This window comes from Pocillopora verrucosa, chromosome 7 (assembly GCF_036669915.1).
Source record: "Pocillopora verrucosa isolate sample1 chromosome 7, ASM3666991v2, whole genome shotgun sequence".
Classification (NCBI taxonomy): Eukaryota; Metazoa; Cnidaria; class Anthozoa; order Scleractinia; family Pocilloporidae; genus Pocillopora; species Pocillopora verrucosa.
Window position 1 is genome coordinate 6236041 of NC_089318.1, and position 19648 is coordinate 6255688.

Sequence of the window (19648 nt, forward strand, 5' to 3'; positions counted from 1 at the left end):
ATGATGAACAAGCTTTGATTTAAATCACAATAAAGAATGGAAATGACAGAGGCTGAATGAATCATTTTCTAAGAGAAAGACCGACCCCTAAGCTTTTCGTGAACATTTGAAAGAAAAGAAACGCTTTCTTTTAATCAGCAAGACTATCCATGGGTGCTGTTTAAATTTTTAAGTATTCCAGTAAAAGTTAAACACATTCGGAACAGTTGAATCAGTACTATTCATATAATTTCCAAACCTCATTATGGATGAACCGCAGTTTTTTTAATTTTATTTTATTGGCCCTTGGTCAGGTCTTAAACTTACAGAAACCTCTTATGTCAACCAGAATTCGCTAGTCCTCTGGGGTGATGCTTTTAGGAGGGGTGGTCCGTTCTCTAAAGCGAAAATGCCAACCACGGATAGGGGTAACTATCAGCGGAGAGATGGTGGTTATGATATGCCCGCTGCTTGCCTTCCAGATATTTTTATGTCATGCTTAATATAAGTTTCTCAGGAATTTCTCTCGGATGTGAGAGGTATATGCAAAATGCATGAATCCACTCGTAGACTAAAATATAGGTTTGAAGCGACATAGAAAAGACCTGCTTGCAAAAACCAGTTCTTTGAGAATTCTTGCAACGAACGGTGGTAACCTTAGTGACTTAGTGGTTAAAAAATATTTACTTCTTTTTATTTTTACATGCATAACATCAATGTTCAATAATTTAGAAAGGATTGTATTTACCAGCTTTCGAGATTCTTTTAGACAGTTTTTATGTCCGAAATCACGAATGCTTTGGCGGTTATTTTCTTAGCACCAGTTTTGTATTGTTGACTTTGTGTTAATTTATTGACGACATCATTCTTTTATCAGAACAGAAGTAACGCTCTCTTGTAGAAATGTTATTAATTATAATTGATTCTCATTCGTACTTAGACCCTCATAAACAAAGCTCTGGTGCTTGACCATCTTATCTTTACGTTGCGTTACGACTGGATTTCAGATACGTTTATACCGCCTACAAGACGGCTAATATCACAATCATTATTAAAATTTGCTTTTGATTTGTAAAGGATTGCCATCCTTAGGATCTGGACGAATAGTTGAAACAGTAGAAGTTTTACGGTAAAACACATGTCGAAGAAATTGCCGGCTTGGATGCTTGTGGGACGGATTCTTGGCCTACTATTTTTAGCTGCCCGTTCAGTTATTTCGAGGTGTCCAGGTAATGTTTGCTTTGTCCTGTGTATATATAGATACTTTTCCTGCTATTCATGTGTGTGTGTGTGTAGTAAAAAAAGCACTATCGTCTGTTATACTGGCGAATTCACCGTACATGTACCTAACTCATCCTTCCATAGCGTTATGAATTTCTAGATGAAGAAACAGGGGTTCCCTGACGCTTTTCATCGTGTTGATCTTTAAATTAGATTTTAGAGAAGAGCTCTTTTAAAAAATAACGAGATTCAAGTCCTCACAAAACAGGTAATTATTTGTCTACTAGCCGCTTTATCATCAAGAAAGCTATTGAAATATGACTGTTTGTTCCATTTGAGTGGACAGTAACCTGAAATTCAAATTCTTCATCGCAAATTTCTTATCGCTGATAGAGTTGAACTGGAACTCCTATATATTCAGTTTTAAAACTTTCTTACAAGGAATTAAAGGGATTTGATCCTTTTTTTTTTCTTTTTTAATTCTATGTAAAAAGACAGACTTGTGAACCTGCATTTAATTGAACATTGGTCAAATATTCGCATTTTTTCTTTAAAACTGTTTAACTGAATAGCATTCGCAAACGTTTATCTTCCTGTTTTAAGATATAGCTTTCCAGAAGTACAGCTTTACCCTACTCCCATCACTTTTTTCACACTCATAAAGATAAGCGTGTGTGTTTATTATAAGTCCCGGTAGCGTCACGACACCGTTTTATAAATTTAAGTATCTCTATTGAAGTTCGTTTAAAAAGGTTTTTGATGAATATGTAAGTGAACACAATTATGACTAAAATAATGCTTCAGGCGAAATTACCCGCTATATTTGTCAACAAAGCGGAAAACAACTCTAAAAGGGTTTAAGGGGGTGTTAATTGTACCTCTAAAAGCACCATATTTTAATAACAACATAACTGTATGATATTTTTCCTTTGACTTCGTTTCTCAAGGAAATTTAACCATATATATTTCTTATTTTGCTTGTACAAAAGTTTTTCAGTCAAAACTGAGTTTTTTTCCCAAATGAATTACGAAAATAACGTCGGTGGTAAACTGTCAATACTCCTAACGAAAACGTGACAGAAAGTAGATGAAGGCAAACAGTTTTCGTTCCGATTACAGAAACTCAGCAGGAATTAGAAAGAAATATTTAATATGGAGCGGTATTTTGATCATTTATGAAGAAAGAGAACAAGCCTTTGGTTTGAGTAGTTAGACTATACCGAGTTCATAGGATATGAGCAAGTAAAGACTTCTCATCACGCTTAGAGCAGAGCAAAGCGTCAAGATGGCACTGCATGTTCCAACAATGAATTTAATTCCAAGGAGTATCAACATACATGCCAAAACAGGAATGTTTAGTGTTATTTTCGCGTAGAAATAATTTCAATTCATTTCCCAAGCCTCGCACATGGAAATGGAAAAAAAACCAGTCTCACATGTGATCTCTAGGTTAAACTTTCAAAAATATCAATGTGTGTTGTCTAGATGCCATGAAGTTACTAGTATATTAATACATACACTGAGAAATTTAGTGTAATTCCTTTAAGGGAGATCTAATAGACTCTTAGTCAAGCTTTCTAGTTGATGCTTCCATAGAAATATGGAACAGATTGTTTGTAAGACTTTGAGGTTCCATTGCACAAGAGTGCCCTTTAACAATGCATATTTATATGAGCCAAAAAACTTGGTACGATGATTAGAAAAGTAAAACGAAGTTAAATGATTTTAAAAATAAAGTGGTAACCATGCAGGTTGGTTGATAACTATATAAAATCGTAACACTGATAAAAAGTTCTCAAACTTTTCGAAAAATATTTTAAAATCTCAACGTTGTGGCTAAGAACTTTAGCTTTCATTAGGGTAATGAGATAAAGAAAAATTTACAAAAGCTACGAAGTACACAGAGACATGCAAATTTGCATAGTTATTATTCATTAATTGCTGTCCTCAGCGTTAAAGTCAAACAGTCTTGGGGAACAGATCCTAAAATTCTTATCTTCCATGCTTTAAGATGGCGTCGGGCCGCCAATTTTCACTTGTGCGTAAGATCTTAAAAGATTGCCAATAACAAGAGTGACCAGATTGTAAATAATGTTCCGCCAAACCTTACTTTTGTGGTTAAAGGTAAACGGGTTCAGCACAATGTCCACATCTAAGTCTTTAACTCTCCACACAGAGCCTTGTAATAAACCTCTGGGGATATCAGATGGTCGAATTCGAGATGATCAAATGTCTGCTTCCAGTGCCTACGACAACGCCTTTGAGACCTTTGGAGCACACCGAGCGAGACTAAACCTCACAACCTGGCCTGCAGGATACAGGGCCAATATCGACGCACTGGATGATTTTACTTGGATAAAGATCAAGCTGGACCAAGACATGGTGATAACAGGCATTGCCACTCAGGGCTACGGAAATGCATCTTTTAGCGAATGGGTCTCTAGCTACCTAATCTTTTTCGAGAAGGAAGGAGTTAAGGAAACAGCGTCTTGTACAAATACAGATGGTGAACCAACGGCGGTGAGACTATAAGTGTTTGTTATGATGTACCTTTAACGACTTAGAGCGCATGGATGAAATTTCCTATGCAATGAACCATAAAAAAATTGACAACTTGGCCTCAAGCTATATTTACGGGTGACGTAGTGCGGCAAATACAATGATAATATAAAATAATTTCAAACCTGAAAGGCTATACAAAAAGTGCGATAAAATTGTAAAAGTTACCCATCACTTAACGATAAATAGTTATCGCTGCATGGTTTTGCTGCCACCTGCTTTGACAGTCTACCTATCTATAACGAGAACTTTTTGCTCCTGCAGATGTGTAATGGAAATGTCGACTCAAGTTCAATCCAATACCATAATCTTGCTACTCCTGCGGTAACAAAAAGCATCACAGTCAACCCATTCCAATGGAAGGATAATGTCGGTCTTCGTATGGAGCTGTATGGATGTGAGCCAGGTATGCTGTATTTGTAATCTCACGTGATTCCTCTGTTCTTAACCCATCACAGTTAAAAAAAAAGAAAAATCTTTAAATTTATTAATACACAGATACTTTGAATAGGAAAAATAAATTATAGAAAGAGGATTTGTAAGAAATCTCTCTCTTCTTGTTTGGGTTCAACAATGGGGCTACATTTTCTTCTTTCGTCAGAATTCCATTTCGTGGCGGTGATGACCATATGGAAAACGCGTTTTAAACTGGATTACGCCAACTCCACAACCGAAAGCTACCTTACCATGAGAGACGATGTAATTGCTGAGGTAATAGAACGACAAATGTTTGTACTAATGAGCCTTTGACTCAAGGTGTGGCTTTTTTGTGTTAAATCTAGTAATATGAATATTTTGTGGGTCATTTTGAATGTGCCTCTTCTCATTAAGAGGACATAATATAAAGGCGCGCGCACCAGAACAAACCGTTACATCGAGGTATATTGGTTTTGAGGTTACAAGGTGCGACTCATGATCACTACATTCTTTGAATGCCGTTCAAAGCCCATATTAAAAATGAAATAGGTATAATCGATATGTGCAGCTTTTCAATTTATTTAATAAAGGTAAGGTCATTTCAACAACTCTTCTTTTAGGTTACAGACTTGTTGCGTGATGTTTCTGGATTTCTCTTTGCTGATTTGCGGACTCTGAGGTATGAAAATGAATTCAGCAGCTGATCATTCTTTTTACAGCACATTGCAAATACATCATCCCCTTAATTTTCGATGGGAATTTGCCTATGCTCTCTGTATGATGGTTTTTTGATACGCATTTTACTCTTAGAGACTGCTCCTAAAGGTCGCAAAAAATAGGATCTTGACCGATATCCAAAAATGCTCCTTTTTTTCGCCCTTTTTTCGCCCTTTTTGGTCTTGAATTTCGCTTTCTTTGATTAGTCCCCATTTAGGGTCCAAGAAACTTGCTATGGCTGCGGAAGTTCAAATTTATTGTATTCAGTCAAGAAAGGCTGCTGTAGCTCAAGAGTTAAAAATTAGCTTACGGAGTGGCTTTTCCTCGATGCTTGGCGAGTTTCTTTACCTTGAGGAACTTTGTAAGTAAACACGGTTTACATTTTTTTTGAACAAAAAATGCACTTCATGCTTTACAACATGACTGATTTACAACATGGCTGACGTTTGGTTTTAGGATCTTATTGCTTGTTGAATCTCTCCGAGATCTCTACCTAGGACAGCAGTGCTAGTATTCGAAAAGGCGTCAAAAGAGAGACGGATAGTAAGAATTTTACATCGAAACTTTGAGCGCATGGTGTTTTTGCTGTCGCCGTCGAACTTTTTCTAAAATTTTGGAACATTAAGCTTTTCGATAAACCTAAGATAGCAACGGGGAAAACCAAATTCACTCAGTATGCGTCGAGCATTACATTTTTGTCATTAAGCCCCAATTAGAGAAGATAAGCTATGACAAACAATGAAGCAATCACACATGTACCTTACTTAAAGTGGGTGGTCGTTTCATTACGGTGTGGAATCGATCCTGATAGCGAAACTTATTTATTCCTCCAAGTCTAGAACAATAGGAAAAGTTTGACACAAGCGCAAGCATATTCCCGAAGATCGACCTTCTGAAAAATAGCACGTGAAAAATTGCTATAGTATAGTGGTTAAAATTATCTTTTTTTCCTTCAGTTAACTGTCAGTGCGACGTTCCTTCAGTTAAGGTCGAGCTGAAGAAAACCTTGGAGGATGCTGTGATTATTCACACAAATTCTCGGTTTCTTCTAAAAGCAACTTATAAAGGAGATTGTAAAAGGTATAACTCTGGTAGCTACGAACTACATTGGGAGGTGTCCAAATGCGAGGAAAGCACTGGTTTTTTTAGTCAGATGATTCTGTACGGAAAGAAAAAACCCGGAAGACCTAAATACCTTTTCCCCCGGCTTTTTGGCGTTGGTTACTTGTACATCCGGTGTGTCCTCAAAAATCACTTCAAGGAAACTATAACTTACGATTATGGGTATGTTCGTATCACACATCCACCACTCGCTGCGAAGATCGACGGGCCGTCAAGGGTCCTCATGGGCAATGAAAGTTTTGTGATATTGGATGGATCGGCGAGCTATGACCCAGAGGCAAGACACAAAAAGGCAAACGGTCTCTCATTTACCTGGTTTTGCAGAAGAGAAGGAGTGTTGCAGAAGGACAAGGATGAAATTTCGACGGTCTACCCAAATGACACTCGTGTTTGTCATGGAACTGAAACCAGGCATTTGAACAATTCCATGCCCACGCTCACTCTAGATTTGGGTAGATTAAGTGGAAACAATACATACGTTTTCGAACTTTTGGTTCAGAAGGGAGATAGATTAACTCGAACGACTCACAAACTACACGTTGAGCCGCCGTTTCAGCTATTTTTCGGGTAAGAGATAAGGTAATTTGGTATTATCAGCTAAGTTGATAGCGTAACTTGGCCACCGTAAAGAGTTACAAAGCTGACGTTTCGAGCTTTAGCCCTTCGTCAGAGCGATGACGAAGGGCTGAAACTCGAAACGTCAGCTTGTAACTTTTTACTAACTTTACTTAACTCGACGCAGCATCACAGTTTCTTTAGAAACTTACCCCCTTTATTTTAAGAGATAAGGTAGTTACGAGGAAATCCCAAAGCCACGATATAGATACGTGAGGTTGCTCCTTTGCATTTGACGTTTAATTTACAGAGTGGGTTTGTCTCTATTCAAAGCTGGTTGTTAGGTAAAATTAATTCGCAGGATGGGTTCCATCAATGATAGATTCCATAGTATGACGGAAGATTGTGTCACCTTTTACAGGCCAAAATTAGAGCTTAGCTTCGTAATAGCGGAGCTCGCAGAGCGTAGCCCCATAATTATACAAAATAGTAGTAACCCATCAAGCCGAAAAAATTTGGATGTACGACCGTACGACCGTACAAGGTGCTACTTTTAACATGCGTGGTCAACTGTACCGCGGGCACGCCAATGCCACGGCTTTGTTCAGTAGTCCAGTGCTCAGTACATTGGGCTCCGAGTCGGACGATCCGGGTTCTAGTCCTGGCCGGGGCAAGGCGTTGTGCCCTTGAGACGTGCGGGAAAAAAAATGCCAGCTCCGCTTTTAGGCTTGGCTAAATCTATGTATTTGAGACCAGTTACGTAATAACATACCGTCCCAATTTTATTTTGGACGTTACTAAGGTACGTGCGACATTCCATTCTCTCCTTTATAAAGTTATCTTCATTTTCCAGATGTACAACAAATTGTGGGGCCAAAGTGAGCGCCAATCGGCGGTTGACCATAAGAACTTCCTGCTCAGGGCTACTGTGCAACAGAATAGCCAGATACAGCTGGTTATTATTTAAACTGAAATCTAACGGCGAGGACTGGCTCGAGGTGCCGAGCTTTGAGGAGAAAATACTGACTGACATCGATAGTCCTTATTTAGTTATTCCTGGTGATGAGCAACTTCTGGAGAAGAGCAGCAAGTATAAGTTAAGAACAATTGTAGTACTTTCAAATAAATTCACTCTCACAGAGGAATTCATTTTCCTCACTAATTCTCCTCCTCGTGCAGAGAGTGATGGTGGTGGTTGCTCCGTTATACCTGCTGAAGGCTTCGTGTTGACAACAGAATTTAACATCAGCTGCTTTGGGTGGTTGGATGATGATCTGCCTTTAACTTACGATTTCAGGTGAACAAAATAAGAGTATTCCTCCGACTTTTGGGGATATAACACTGTACTGTTTCTATTACGTTTTGGGTAATTTCACGTTTTGATTCTCAAGCGATTGGATTGGATAGCAAAATCACAGGAAAATGCATCTTATTTCATACAAGGAGGAATTTAGATCAAAATATTTCACTGAATTTATGTTTATCCCTCCAACTACTTTTATTCCTCTTTACTTTAGATATCACACCAGTTCAGGTGTATTAGTGATAAATAATGGTCTAAAACCCTATACTATCACCCGGCTGCCGCTTGGAAACATAACATTAGAAGCCAGAGTATCAGACTTCATGAATGCCTCCGCTATTGAAAGATTTCAGGTTCAGGTAATGTATCTTCGTGATCACTTGAGCTTGTACCTCTAAGTTAAAAATAGCCAGAGTAGCAGAAGAAATTGTACTTCATTGGGATCCTTAGCGATCATTTTGTTGAAGACTTCGAATTACGTATAGTTACTTCCTTCTCGTTTCATTTACGAGCGAGATCGGGTTGGTATATCAACACCTGGTGACGTACATATAACTCTTGCCAGTCAGTCAGTCAGTAAATTGGTCAGTCAGTAATTTTTAGTTAAAACGCTCTATTTCAGGTGAAACCGGTACCTGCAAAAGACATTTCAAAAGTTCTTGAAACGTCGACCAGTGATGGAAACAATTCACTCCAAGGGCTTATAAATGAAAAAAACTTTGATGAGGCTGCACAGATGGCATATTCAATAGTAACGGCTGTGGAGGAAGCCAATATTGGTAGTGAAGACAAACAGAGGGTATTCTATGTTGATGTTCAGCTTTATTGTGAGCTCAAGATAAACACACATTGCCCCTTTGCGCATTTAAAAAACATTTATGCCCTTCAAGTTATACAGAAATTTTTCAAAGCGCCAGATACTAATTTTTTTTTCTTTAATCTTACTTGAATGGTTAACCTCTATACGTCTGGCATTTCATATTTCTCAGGTAAAGGAAGCAGTGCTTGAACAGATTTCAGTAGTGGAGATTAACTCTATGCAACAGGTAACTCAACTATCAGCTGTTGTTGTCGTGGCAACGGAGGAAGAAAAAGGCATAGATGTGTCAGTGCAGGTATGACAATACCTCTCTCCAATCATTTTACTTTCAAGCTTTTGACTCACGCTTTTTACATCTCTAAAGTACGGATTTTATTATTTTTAAGCATAGATTTTGATTCATTGTAGGAAAATGCCGTTGGCCTTTTAGAAAATATGACGGAATTCATAACCTCACGAATAGGCACTGAGGCACAGAATGTTGACTTGGTTCGAAACATTGGAGGGAATCTGCTACAAGGAATTTCCAACTCACTAAGCGCATCTGCAAAAAAGGCTGTCGTCTTTGAACAAAATACGTTATTGGATAAAAAAGGCAGCGAAGACGTTATTATAGACCTTAAGAGGAAGCAGGTAGTAATCAAAAGTCAGTTTTGGCATTTCTTTGTTTAGCAATTTGTTTTAAACTTTGTGAAATCTAACGATTGACATGTGGAGTGACTTTTAATGATATGGGTGGTATTGATTTTGCTTATCTATAGCACTCCACTTAATAATTTCATCTACCCAGATAGCATTGTAGAATGCACTACACCTCATTATAGTATGCAATTATTTGAAAATTACTTTTAAAATTCCTTTTAATAATTTGGATGGCTTTAAATTTTACTTATTTATAGTACTCCAATTAACAATTTCATATGCCTAGACAGCATTACAGAATCCACTAGATCTCATTATCAATTATTACTTTTTCAACGCATAGAACAAAAAGATTGTTAAGAAGGCTCTCCATCTGATTGACAAACTAGCAAGTGGACTCTTAGAAACAAAGGTACCTGGTGAAAAACCAAGCGTGTACTACACTGATAAGCTGATGGTGACGCTAGATCGACAAACGCCGCAAAAAATGTCTGGCAAGACTGTGGGTGAGGGTGAAGGGAAGGCAACCCTTCCACCTGCTAATATCCTGTTTGAGGCAGACATGGCAAACATGAAATATGTTGATGCTCAGGTAGGATTGAGACCTAATGTAACGCCATAGGAAGGTTGTAAATTGCATGACCTCTTAAAGGAAACCATACCTCCTGCTTTAGCTGAAACATGCCAAACCTCTTCGAATTGACTCTTTTAGAACTATGCTATGATACGCTATAAAAGCCTCATTTTTCGTTTCTTTTTACCTCAGATCACTTCGTTTGACGAGAACCCCTTCACTTGGGATAAGAGTGCAAAAGGTATCCAATCGAAGGTTGTAGAATTTACGTTAAAGAATGATGGAACATCGCTGAATATCTCCGGCCTCCAAGAACCAATTGAGCTGTTTATTCCGGTTACCCGAACAGACCCGAAGGGCGAAAACAGATCCCTTAAAGAATATTTCGTAAAACCAAGCGATGGCTTTAATAATTTGCGCTATCATCGAATTGATATTCCATCCCCCGATTCGAAGGTCTCTTTCGAGATTCGTCCTGAACAAGGACAATTCTTGGAAATTTTCGTGGCAGCCCAAAGGAAGCCGACATCGACTGACTTCCAGTTCAATATCCGTCTACCAAATTACGCCTCCTGTTCTGCGTTTTCTGAAGCAATTGGGTATTACAACTGCAGCATTAATCCATACGAGGTCTCACTATCAAGTGATGTCACCGGAAAAACTGGTCTTCATTACATTGGTATTATGCATTCCTCGAATGAAGCTGAAAAATCTCCCAGCAGAGTTTCGCGGTCTTGCAGAAACGGTGGACGGCGCCAAAAGCGTTCTTGTATTGGCGTCAAAGATCCTCCTACCCTTCCACCCCCAACACCGCTGATTTTGGTGCCCAAATATAATAGAAGTACAGACGTGAACTACACGATGTCAGTGACTGTGACGAGCTGTTTGTATTGGTCAGAGAGCAAGCAGATCTGGACAAATGAAGGGTGCTCGGTAAATAAACAGATACCGCTTTCCCAATTTTTTGGGTTGACATAGCATCATTGGGTTGAAAAATATTTTATTTTATTTCCTAAAAAGTTTTGGTATGAGATATTTTCCAAAAAAAATGATCACTCTCACCGTCAGTCTCTAATCCTTTGGCATTTAGTCAGTTTTGATGTAAGGCCAAAAAATGAATTCAAGTCTTTCCTCTGAAATTTCCCTACTTTGAATTATTTTCGTTGCGCAATGTAATACTGATCTGGAAGAAGTTGGGAATACACAAATTAACTTGAGCTCTTTACTGCGTAGAGGCGGTTGCAGAAGTGCACTTAATTTCCAGCACGCGCACAATGCTGCTTAATTGATTCTTTTTCTTGTATCGATCATTTTGCTTTTTGATGTTCCTAAACCTAGATTGGACATAGCATCATTGGGTTGAAAAATATTTTATTTTATTTCCTAAAAAGTTTTGGTATGAGATATTTTCCAAAAAAAATGATCACTCTCACCGTCAATCTCTAATCCTTTGGCATTTAGTCAGTTTTGATGTAAGGCCAAAAAATGAATTCAAGTCTTTCCTCTGAAATTTCCCTACTTTGAATTATTTTCGTCGCGCAATGTAATACTGATCTGGAAGAAGTTGGGAATACACAAATTAACTTAAGCTCTTTACTGCGTAGAGGCAGCTGCAGAAGTGCACTTAATTTCCAGCACGCGCACAATGCTGCTTAATTGAATCCTAATCTTGTATCCCTCATTTTGCTTTTTGATGTTCTTAAACCTAGATTGGACCAAAAACAAAGTCAGCCAGTTTGCATTGCCTTTGCAACCATCTCTCAGCTTTTGGCGGGGATTTCTTTGTTGCGCCAAATCCAATCGATTTCGACAAAGTATGGGAAAATTTCGGAAAACTGAGAGAGACTGGAAACTACGTTGTGTTGGCAACTGTGTGTTCCATATTTGGTCTTTATATCATGGGGCTTGTTTTGTGCCGAAGAGCGGACAAGATCGATGAATTGAAGGTGAAATAGTGCTTGATCTCAAGTATAATACATTATAAAGTAGAAATATTACTTGCGCAGTGGATAAAAATAAAACAAGAACAGAATTTCTCCTAAAACATTTCAACGTAAAGTGAATTGAAAGACAAACAATGCTTGAGGATGTCCAATTTGATTATGTTGATACAGAACTTGCTTTCAATGTATGACGTTGCATATTCGCTTGCTGAAAATAGCAGAAGCTATCGGAACTGAGCTCACTGGATCCCCTCTTTTCTTCTCTAGGGATTCTATAATGAAAATTGAAGCGATGTATCCTGATGCAAGACTTGAATTTTTACAAGCGAAGTTGAAAATGCCTCTTTGACGGAATGGTATTTTTCAGCTACGTGTAACAAAATTGATATTCCAAGAATCGCAAATTAGAATCGTCCTCCAGAAGAATGCAGACTGCATACATGTAAAACTCTGGCAAGAAATCTGAAACCACTTGAATAAAATTTGCGAGGGGATAAACCTTTGATGCTTGTATGACTAATTTTTCTTTTCAGGCTGTGGGAAATGTGGTTTTGAACGACAGTACTACCTCTGGTTGTGTTTATAATGTGCATGTACAAACTGGAATGTGGACAAACCAGGGGACCACAGCGCAGGTAGGAATAGCACTTTATGGTGAAGAAGGCTGCAGTGGTCCTATCTCACTTTCGGATTCTAAAGCGAGAAAGATATTGTTTGCCCGTGGCAGCCTAAATAGCTTTACTTTCGCTTTGCCAACTTCACTGGGAAGGTTATTCAAGATACTTATTTGGCATGACAACAGCGGTGAAGATCCTGCTTGGTTCCTTCAACAAATTCAAGTGGAAGATACCAGCAGTGGAGACATATGGCATTTTCTTGCAAACCGATGGCTTGCCTTAGAGAAAGGATCTGGGGACATTGAGTATGAAATAAATGCGGCCAATAAATACGAGCTCAGAAAGTTTAAGAATCTATTTGTTTTTCGGACGGCAAAGAACTTAGGGGATGGACATTTGTGGTTGTCTGTGTTAACAAGACCGCCCCACGTTGCGTTTACACGCTGTCAGCGATTGTCTTGCTGCCTGTCAGTCCTGTTCACTGCTATGGTAACTAATGCCATGTTTTATAATTTTGGTGCGTCTCCGAAGGACTCTTTTCAGGTGGGACCTTTAAAATTGAGCTGGACACTAATTAAGATTGGGATCCAAAGTAGTTTGATAGCGATTCCTATAAACGTCTTAGCTGCTTTGATTTTTAGAAACATTAAACAGAAGCCTTTTGAAAATGTTTTTGACATCAGAGAAAATGAGCCTAAAGAGAAAGTTCCCGGTCGTCTGCCTCACTTCTTTATTTATATTGGATGGACGATTTGCATTCTAACCTCCCTAACTTCCGCAGCCTTCATCGTGTTCTACAGCATGATGTGGGGCAAGGAAACTTCAAATCAGTGGCTAACTTCCGTTACTGTGTCGTTCATTCAAGACGTATTTGTTTCTCAGCCAATAAAAGTCATTCTTTTGGCTTCCTTACTGTCACTTATAATCAGAAAGCCGCCTGATCGCGAGAAAGTTTGTGGAATAACGTATCACAAAGGATATTCTAGCGATAAAACAGTTGCTAAGCCACCACAAGGGGTTGAACTGGAGAAAGCTAGAGACTACCGAGCTAAGGTTAAGGGCATGTATAACGTTCTATCTGAAATAACCCTCTTCTTGACTTTCTTCCTGCTTTTACTCATTGTATGTTATGGGAATCGAAGTCCTTCACGTTATGTGTTGACAACATCTATGGAAGACGCCTTTCGTAATTTCAAGGTGAGAATCATATCTCATTTCAGACTTTTTTTCTTAGACTGTGTTTGTCTAGCATGAAAGGTGTTACTGTTTGAAAGCTAGGTCGTGTTAGTATGTTGATTACACTTTGCACTTTCGTTTCTTGATCTTAAACGATCCGGCGCATGGTTTCGAATTCCTTCTTATTATCAAAAGAGACGAAAAAAAAATTAATTGTGACCTGACTTTCGTCTAAGTGTAGTAAAAAAATGAGACGGACCCTCGTGGAAACATAGAAAACTTTGCAAAAAAACTCACTCCAACCTAGTATAGTTATTTTGATATAAACTGAATGGTCGTGAACACAGTTTAATCCAAAACCTCACTTTATTAATCATACAAGAGTGCCAATGGACAACAAAACTATAACTCTTCCTTTCATCTTTTCAAGGGCAGAAATATTTCGTCCTTTTGGACTTGGATACGTAGTAGACTCTTGCCAGTGCTTTACGACACCAAGTGGTACAATGGGTGGACCTTTGATTATGATGAAGGTTTCTTACGTAACAGAGAGCTTTTCATGGTGGGGATGCCGCGTTTAAGGCAAATCAGAATAAAACCTGGTAGGTGTCTAGTTTTATAGAAGATTAGAATTTACTTTAGTCAACTGGTTGGACATTAAGTTACGTTTTTCACAATCACAATCACTCCCAACAATCTTCGTGTTCCCTTGAATTCGGCGGTCATCCATTCATAAAACACACGCCTTGAGCAGTTTGTTGCTAATTGTCATGTTAAAAAAACTTGCGTGTTTTTATGAGCCACAATTCGACCGGATTTCACTGAACATTTCACTCTTAGATTCTGTATTAGGGACTAAAAAAGCTTCAGGCAAAAGTGTTAAAATCGACCTGCCGAACTCTTTCAGTTGTAGCCTATGGCAGATTGTCAGCTTTGATACTCTGACATTTTTGACAGCTTTAGTCTTGTTCAACAATTCAGATTATTTGAACCATTCTAACGGGGATTCTAATTGGCTTACTGTCGCGTGCTTTATGAGAGTATAGAGCATGCTAACGACACTGCTATCCGCTTTGAAAACAACGGTTTTTTTATAAAATTGAAAGTAATGCTTAGGGAATTTAACGGAATCTTTAGCATAAAACAAATAGAGAAGCCCTTGACTATGCTCTGTTCTGCAGTAAAGCAGTTAGGAAGCGGTTAAGCACTGAAGAAGTGGGGAGAAACACTCGACTCGGCCTCGTGTTTCACCCTACACTTCTTTCGGGCTCTAGCCACCTCGTGCTTTACAACAGAACAGAACACAGTAAATGCTTCTATATTTAATAAATATAATTTTTTGGTCCTCATCGTTTTGACTTTGAGAACGTTTGTCATATTTTCAGCAAGTGTCTGTGTAGGTTCAGAGAAGACACTGCAACTTGGAACGTCGTTTACCAGATGCATTCCTTCGTATTCGCCAAAAAGAGAATACAAGACGCCATATAATTTGCCTGAGTGGATCCCGGTGACGAAATTAAGTGATAACCAATCAGTTTTTGAACTAGAAAGACTGTGCCCTAAACCCTGGAGATATAAAACTTCCTGGGATTTAAAAACACTCTCATATGAAGGATTTTACAGAACATACGATGGAGGAGGATATGTGGCAGACTTGGGCTACAATATCAGGTCTGCTTTAGGAGTTGTTAAGGAACTACAGACAAACAATTGGATGGATGAGTTCTCCACGGCTATTTTTGTAGAATTTACAATTTTCAATCCGTCGAGCTCACTCTTTAGTGTCGCGAAATGCCTGTATGAGCGATTCCCAACAGGAGGAGTAGTGTTTTCCAAAAGTGTAAGAACCCTCACGTTATATTCAGCATCGAATAACAACTATCAAACTTTCCACGAAGTTTGTCAACTTCTCTTCATGGTTCTCATTTTATTTCTCATCATTAATGAAATGTCCAAGATCTATAGGGAGAGGAAAAAGTACTTTACCAAGTTTTGGAACTGGATGGAATTGATACAAATATTAACCGCGATTTGCTCTGTTGTCATGTACTTCTTGAAAGCCAAATATACTAGCTGGTTCATAAGGAAAGTCAGGAACAATCCCTTCGAGACCTCAAGTGCGGATTATATTGTTTTATGGTCAGCGGTTGAAATCTATGTGCTATCATTTCTCATATTTATCGTTACCATAAAGTTTCTCAGACTCATTCGTTTTAATCGCCATGTGTGTCAGATGCTGGGGACTCTGGCACGCGCTGTGAACCCTCTCGTCTCTTATTCCGTTGTGTTTATTTCAACGGTACTGGCGTATACTCAGCTTGGTTTTTTGTTGTTTGGTTCCACAATGCTTCCATACTCCTCGTTTTTAAACTCCCTTCGCGCCGTGTTGCAAATGCTTCTAGGAGGAAGGATGTACTTTTACGAGATAAAATCAGTTAATGGCATTTTGGGGCCGTTGTTTATTTTTCTCTACATGATAACAATGGCGTTTATACTCTTGAACATGTTTATAGCCATTCTAAACGATTCCTATTTTCAAGTGGTCGAAATTCCGCAAAATGAATTTGCCGATGCTGATTTGGGGGAGTTCATGATTTCCTACTTGATTAGAAACATGAAGCTTAGAGGAAGACGATTGGTTTCCTCATTTAAAACAACCAAAAAAAGTCGTGCGTCACGGTGTCGATCGAAAGAGAGGAAATACGTTATTAAGGAAAAATACTCGTCGGAAATCCAGAGATTGTTCACAGTTGAACTCCAAACAGAAATAACAGCAACATGTCCAATAGCGTCGATAGAATCTTTCACAGAAGATTTGGATGATACAGATAGAAACGAAAATACTTACAAAATCAGTGAACAAAATGGTACCAGGGCAGTTATAGATTCAGGAAATATAAGCCTGTCTAGCCTTCTCTCCATAGATGAGGCATTTGAGTCAGATGAAGATGGGTATCTTGAAGAGGTGCTGCTAAATGTTAAGAGCGCATCATATTCTTCAGAATTTGTTTTACGTGTGTCGCCATTGCGTCCAATAGTTGAGACAAATGTATGAAGACATGGTGACGCCTGACGTCCGCGTTTTGAAGGTTTAGTTTTGTGCACCCTCAGGCAGAAACACGTTATTCTTTTTATATACATGTATATATTCCTCATTTAGAGTCGGTGATAATCTTGTCTACACGATATCCGTCTGCTTACAGAGATTTCTACATGTTGTTAAGAATGACTCAAGACTTGATGGCCTAGTTATATGGGTACTCTTTTTAATAACGAAAAAAAAAAATATATTCAGCACAAAAATGCCGCAATTTTTTAGATGTACTCAGTGCACCTAGCGGAATTAGAGCCTCACGCCGTTGAGCCTCTGAATCACGAATAGCCAATGGCCCCCAATAAGGAAACAAGGACGAACGTTTCATTAGGTATATGCACCCGACTTTTCATTTCTTGGTCAAACCAATGTGGCCAATCTTTTAGTTACTGCATACACCAGCATGACCGACCTCAACAATCAACGTTTAGATACACAATTATAGCGATCGTGACTGCAAGTGATTACGAATTATTTCAACAGAATATGACAGAGTTGCTGTCGTGTTCGCGGGGTTATGTATGCGCGTATACAGACTACGGCACTGTTATTTTTTCCGCGCGACTTTTTTGCCATACGCAGAAAGTGGTATACATAATTTTCCAAGGAGGTGAAAACAAGTATGTCCTAATGTCATTTAGTTTTTAGTTTATCTAGGTGAGTCGCTACGAACGACATTAGCCATAGGAAGAAAAACAAAAGGGATGTCGGTTCATATCTAGGCAAACCCGTGCCCTTTGCCTTGATTATACTTAAAACTTCGTTATGTTCTGTTATTTATTTTTAATCCTTTTAAACCAGCGCGTTAAGCTGTTTATCCCATTTTAGATATATAGATGCGACGACTTTTTTTTTTATCCTTGTCTGATCCTTTAAAACTAATTTATTTGAGCTAAAAATGTTTTAGGATGTGGATCCCCAAACTCCATAATAATCTTTTCATTTATTATTATTATTTTGTCTTTCCCATTTTTCCTAGTAATACCCCGCCCATACAATTCCTCCAATAGTTTTCTTAATTTTCACTGTTAGCACCAACAGTTTGGGAAACACATGAATATTCCGTCATTACTCTCCAACTGAAGAAGACCTAAATATATTTATACAATCACAACTGGATACCAATTCTATTTCTCTATGATTTGTTTATCATAGTTTTTTTTTCTTTTTTTAAGTAAGTCCCAATTTTCTTCATGAGTGTTGACCATAGCGTCAAAATTAATTTATTTGAATTCTTGGTATAATTCCAAGTGTCCTCCTTTCAGTTCTTATAATAGTTCCTTCCTGTATAAAGAAAAAAACTTAACATAATCTATACCTAAGAAGTGAGTGATGTAAAGCAAAATCTTAAAAAAAACATACATCCTATTTTTCTTTACCTTCTAGAAAGGTGTCTGCTGTTTATTGTCCGTTTTACCCTCTGGCGATGTTTGATAAATAATGTATGAATTAAAGAGGTCTTACTCATTTAATGAAAATAAATCGCGTTAATAAAAATAAATAGTAAAAATTGGTTTTTCTCCAAACGTCACGTCTCCAGTCCGAAATTTAAGTCACGAATCTAATCTTTAATACATATGTATATATATATATATATATATATATATATTCAGTAAGGTAGGGAAAAAAACAAAGAGACTATACTTCCATCCCTACAAGCCTGTTTCGTGATTACTCACTCATCAGGGAATTTTATTCCGTTTTACCCACTGGCGATGTTTGATAAATAATGTATGAATTAAAGAGGTCTTACTCATTTAACGAAAATAAATCGCGTTAATGAAAATAAATCGCGTTAATGAAAATAAATCGCGTTAATGAAAATAAATAGTAAAACTTGGTTTTTCTCTAAACGTTACGTTTCCAGTCCGAAATTTAAGTCATGAAACTAGTCTTTAATAAAAATCTCCTCATGAGTGAGTAATCACGAAACAGGCTGGTAGGGATGAAAGTACAGTTTCTTTGTTTTTTTCTATCGCGCTCTACTTCTGCGTGTCGAGCAGTGTACAACGGAAAAATGAAAACACAGTTTTCCTCTATATATATATATATATATATAGACGTAGATGTTAGAAGTTTTTGTTGCATGAAATAAAAGGATGCTATGGAAGTATAATAATGCAAAACCTTTTTTTTTTTAAATTTACTGTCGATGTTATACGTTTCGGTTTATGTAAACGTTCATATCGAGTGTGTTCCTGCACGCTTGTGGGCTCGAAGGAAGAAGGCCGCAGACAAATTTCCCGACAATACACCATTAAATTTAATTTAAAGGATTGATTTGATAAGATCTGCAGGATAACAGGAAATTAAACTTAGAAGTTACCTGGAGCTTATGGCGTGCGCACAATTCTCGCTCAAACTACAGGGGGTTCATTTGAAAAAAAAAAGCTTCATTTTAAGTTTCTGGTGTCTTTTCAAAGAACTCACAACAAGTGTAGCGATAAAGTTGGTAGACACCGTTGAATCTCCAGGCGCCAATCTTGTAAGTAACATTGCATTTCGACGTTTTATCCCTCTTTGGGAAACCACTGAGTGTTAACTTTGAAAGGAAGACTTCCACTAAAGAGTCATCTGGTGAGCTAGCACAAATGATAATCATTACCTGAATTCAGCCGTAGATTTTCTCAGTGCATTGAGGATGGTACAATAGGATCTTGCAAACCGATTGCCACACTATACCTCCAGTTGACTATTTGTCAAACGTCAAAATGCCTTCTCAAAGAAATGCTCTTTGTTTGTTTCTCTATTTTGACAAGAAAGGCCTATGGCCTTGTAAGTGGATGTTTTGAAATCTATCTTCCAGCATTCAAATGCTTACTAGGACAAAGGTGAAAAACAAAGTTTTTCTTTTTCGCTTTTTGTTCAATTTTTTCTCTGTTTTTAATAAGTAGAACTCTACGTCCATC

At 38.0% G+C, this 19648-nt stretch overlaps 1 protein-coding gene across 1 annotated transcript; it reads left to right on the plus strand.

Moving 5' to 3' along the window:
• Positions 1–1090: 1090 nt before the first annotated feature.
• On the plus strand, positions 1091–16752 carry LOC131769953 (polycystin-1-like protein 2). The gene is made up of 18 exons (XM_059085681.2): positions 1091–1208; positions 3377–3720; positions 4024–4165; positions 4361–4470; positions 4797–4855; positions 5100–5254; positions 5850–6582; positions 7424–7867; positions 8088–8232; positions 8496–8672; positions 8863–8988; positions 9102–9326; positions 9679–9927; positions 10102–10842; positions 11619–11855; positions 12386–13666; positions 14076–14247; positions 15031–16752. The coding sequence occupies exons 1-18, from the start codon at positions 1118–1120 to the stop codon at positions 16698–16700; spliced, it is 7101 nt and encodes a 2366-aa protein (XP_058941664.2). The 5' UTR covers positions 1091–1117; the 3' UTR covers positions 16701–16752.
• The last annotated feature ends 2896 nt before the right edge of the window (positions 16753–19648 follow it).

Bases quoted from the DNA above. Each gene is read 5' to 3' on its own strand.
- LOC131769953 (XM_059085681.2), top strand. From the start codon at position 1,118: ATGTCGAAGAAATTGCCGGCTTGGATGCTTGTGGGACGGATTCTTGGC. The intron at 8,673-8,862 runs GTATTCTATGTT...CATATTTCTCAG, and splicing joins GTAGTGAAGACAAACAGAGG to GTAAAGGAAGCAGTGCTTGA. The intron at 11,856-12,385 runs GTGAAATAGTGC...TTTTCTTTTCAG, and splicing joins ACAAGATCGATGAATTGAAG to GCTGTGGGAAATGTGGTTTT.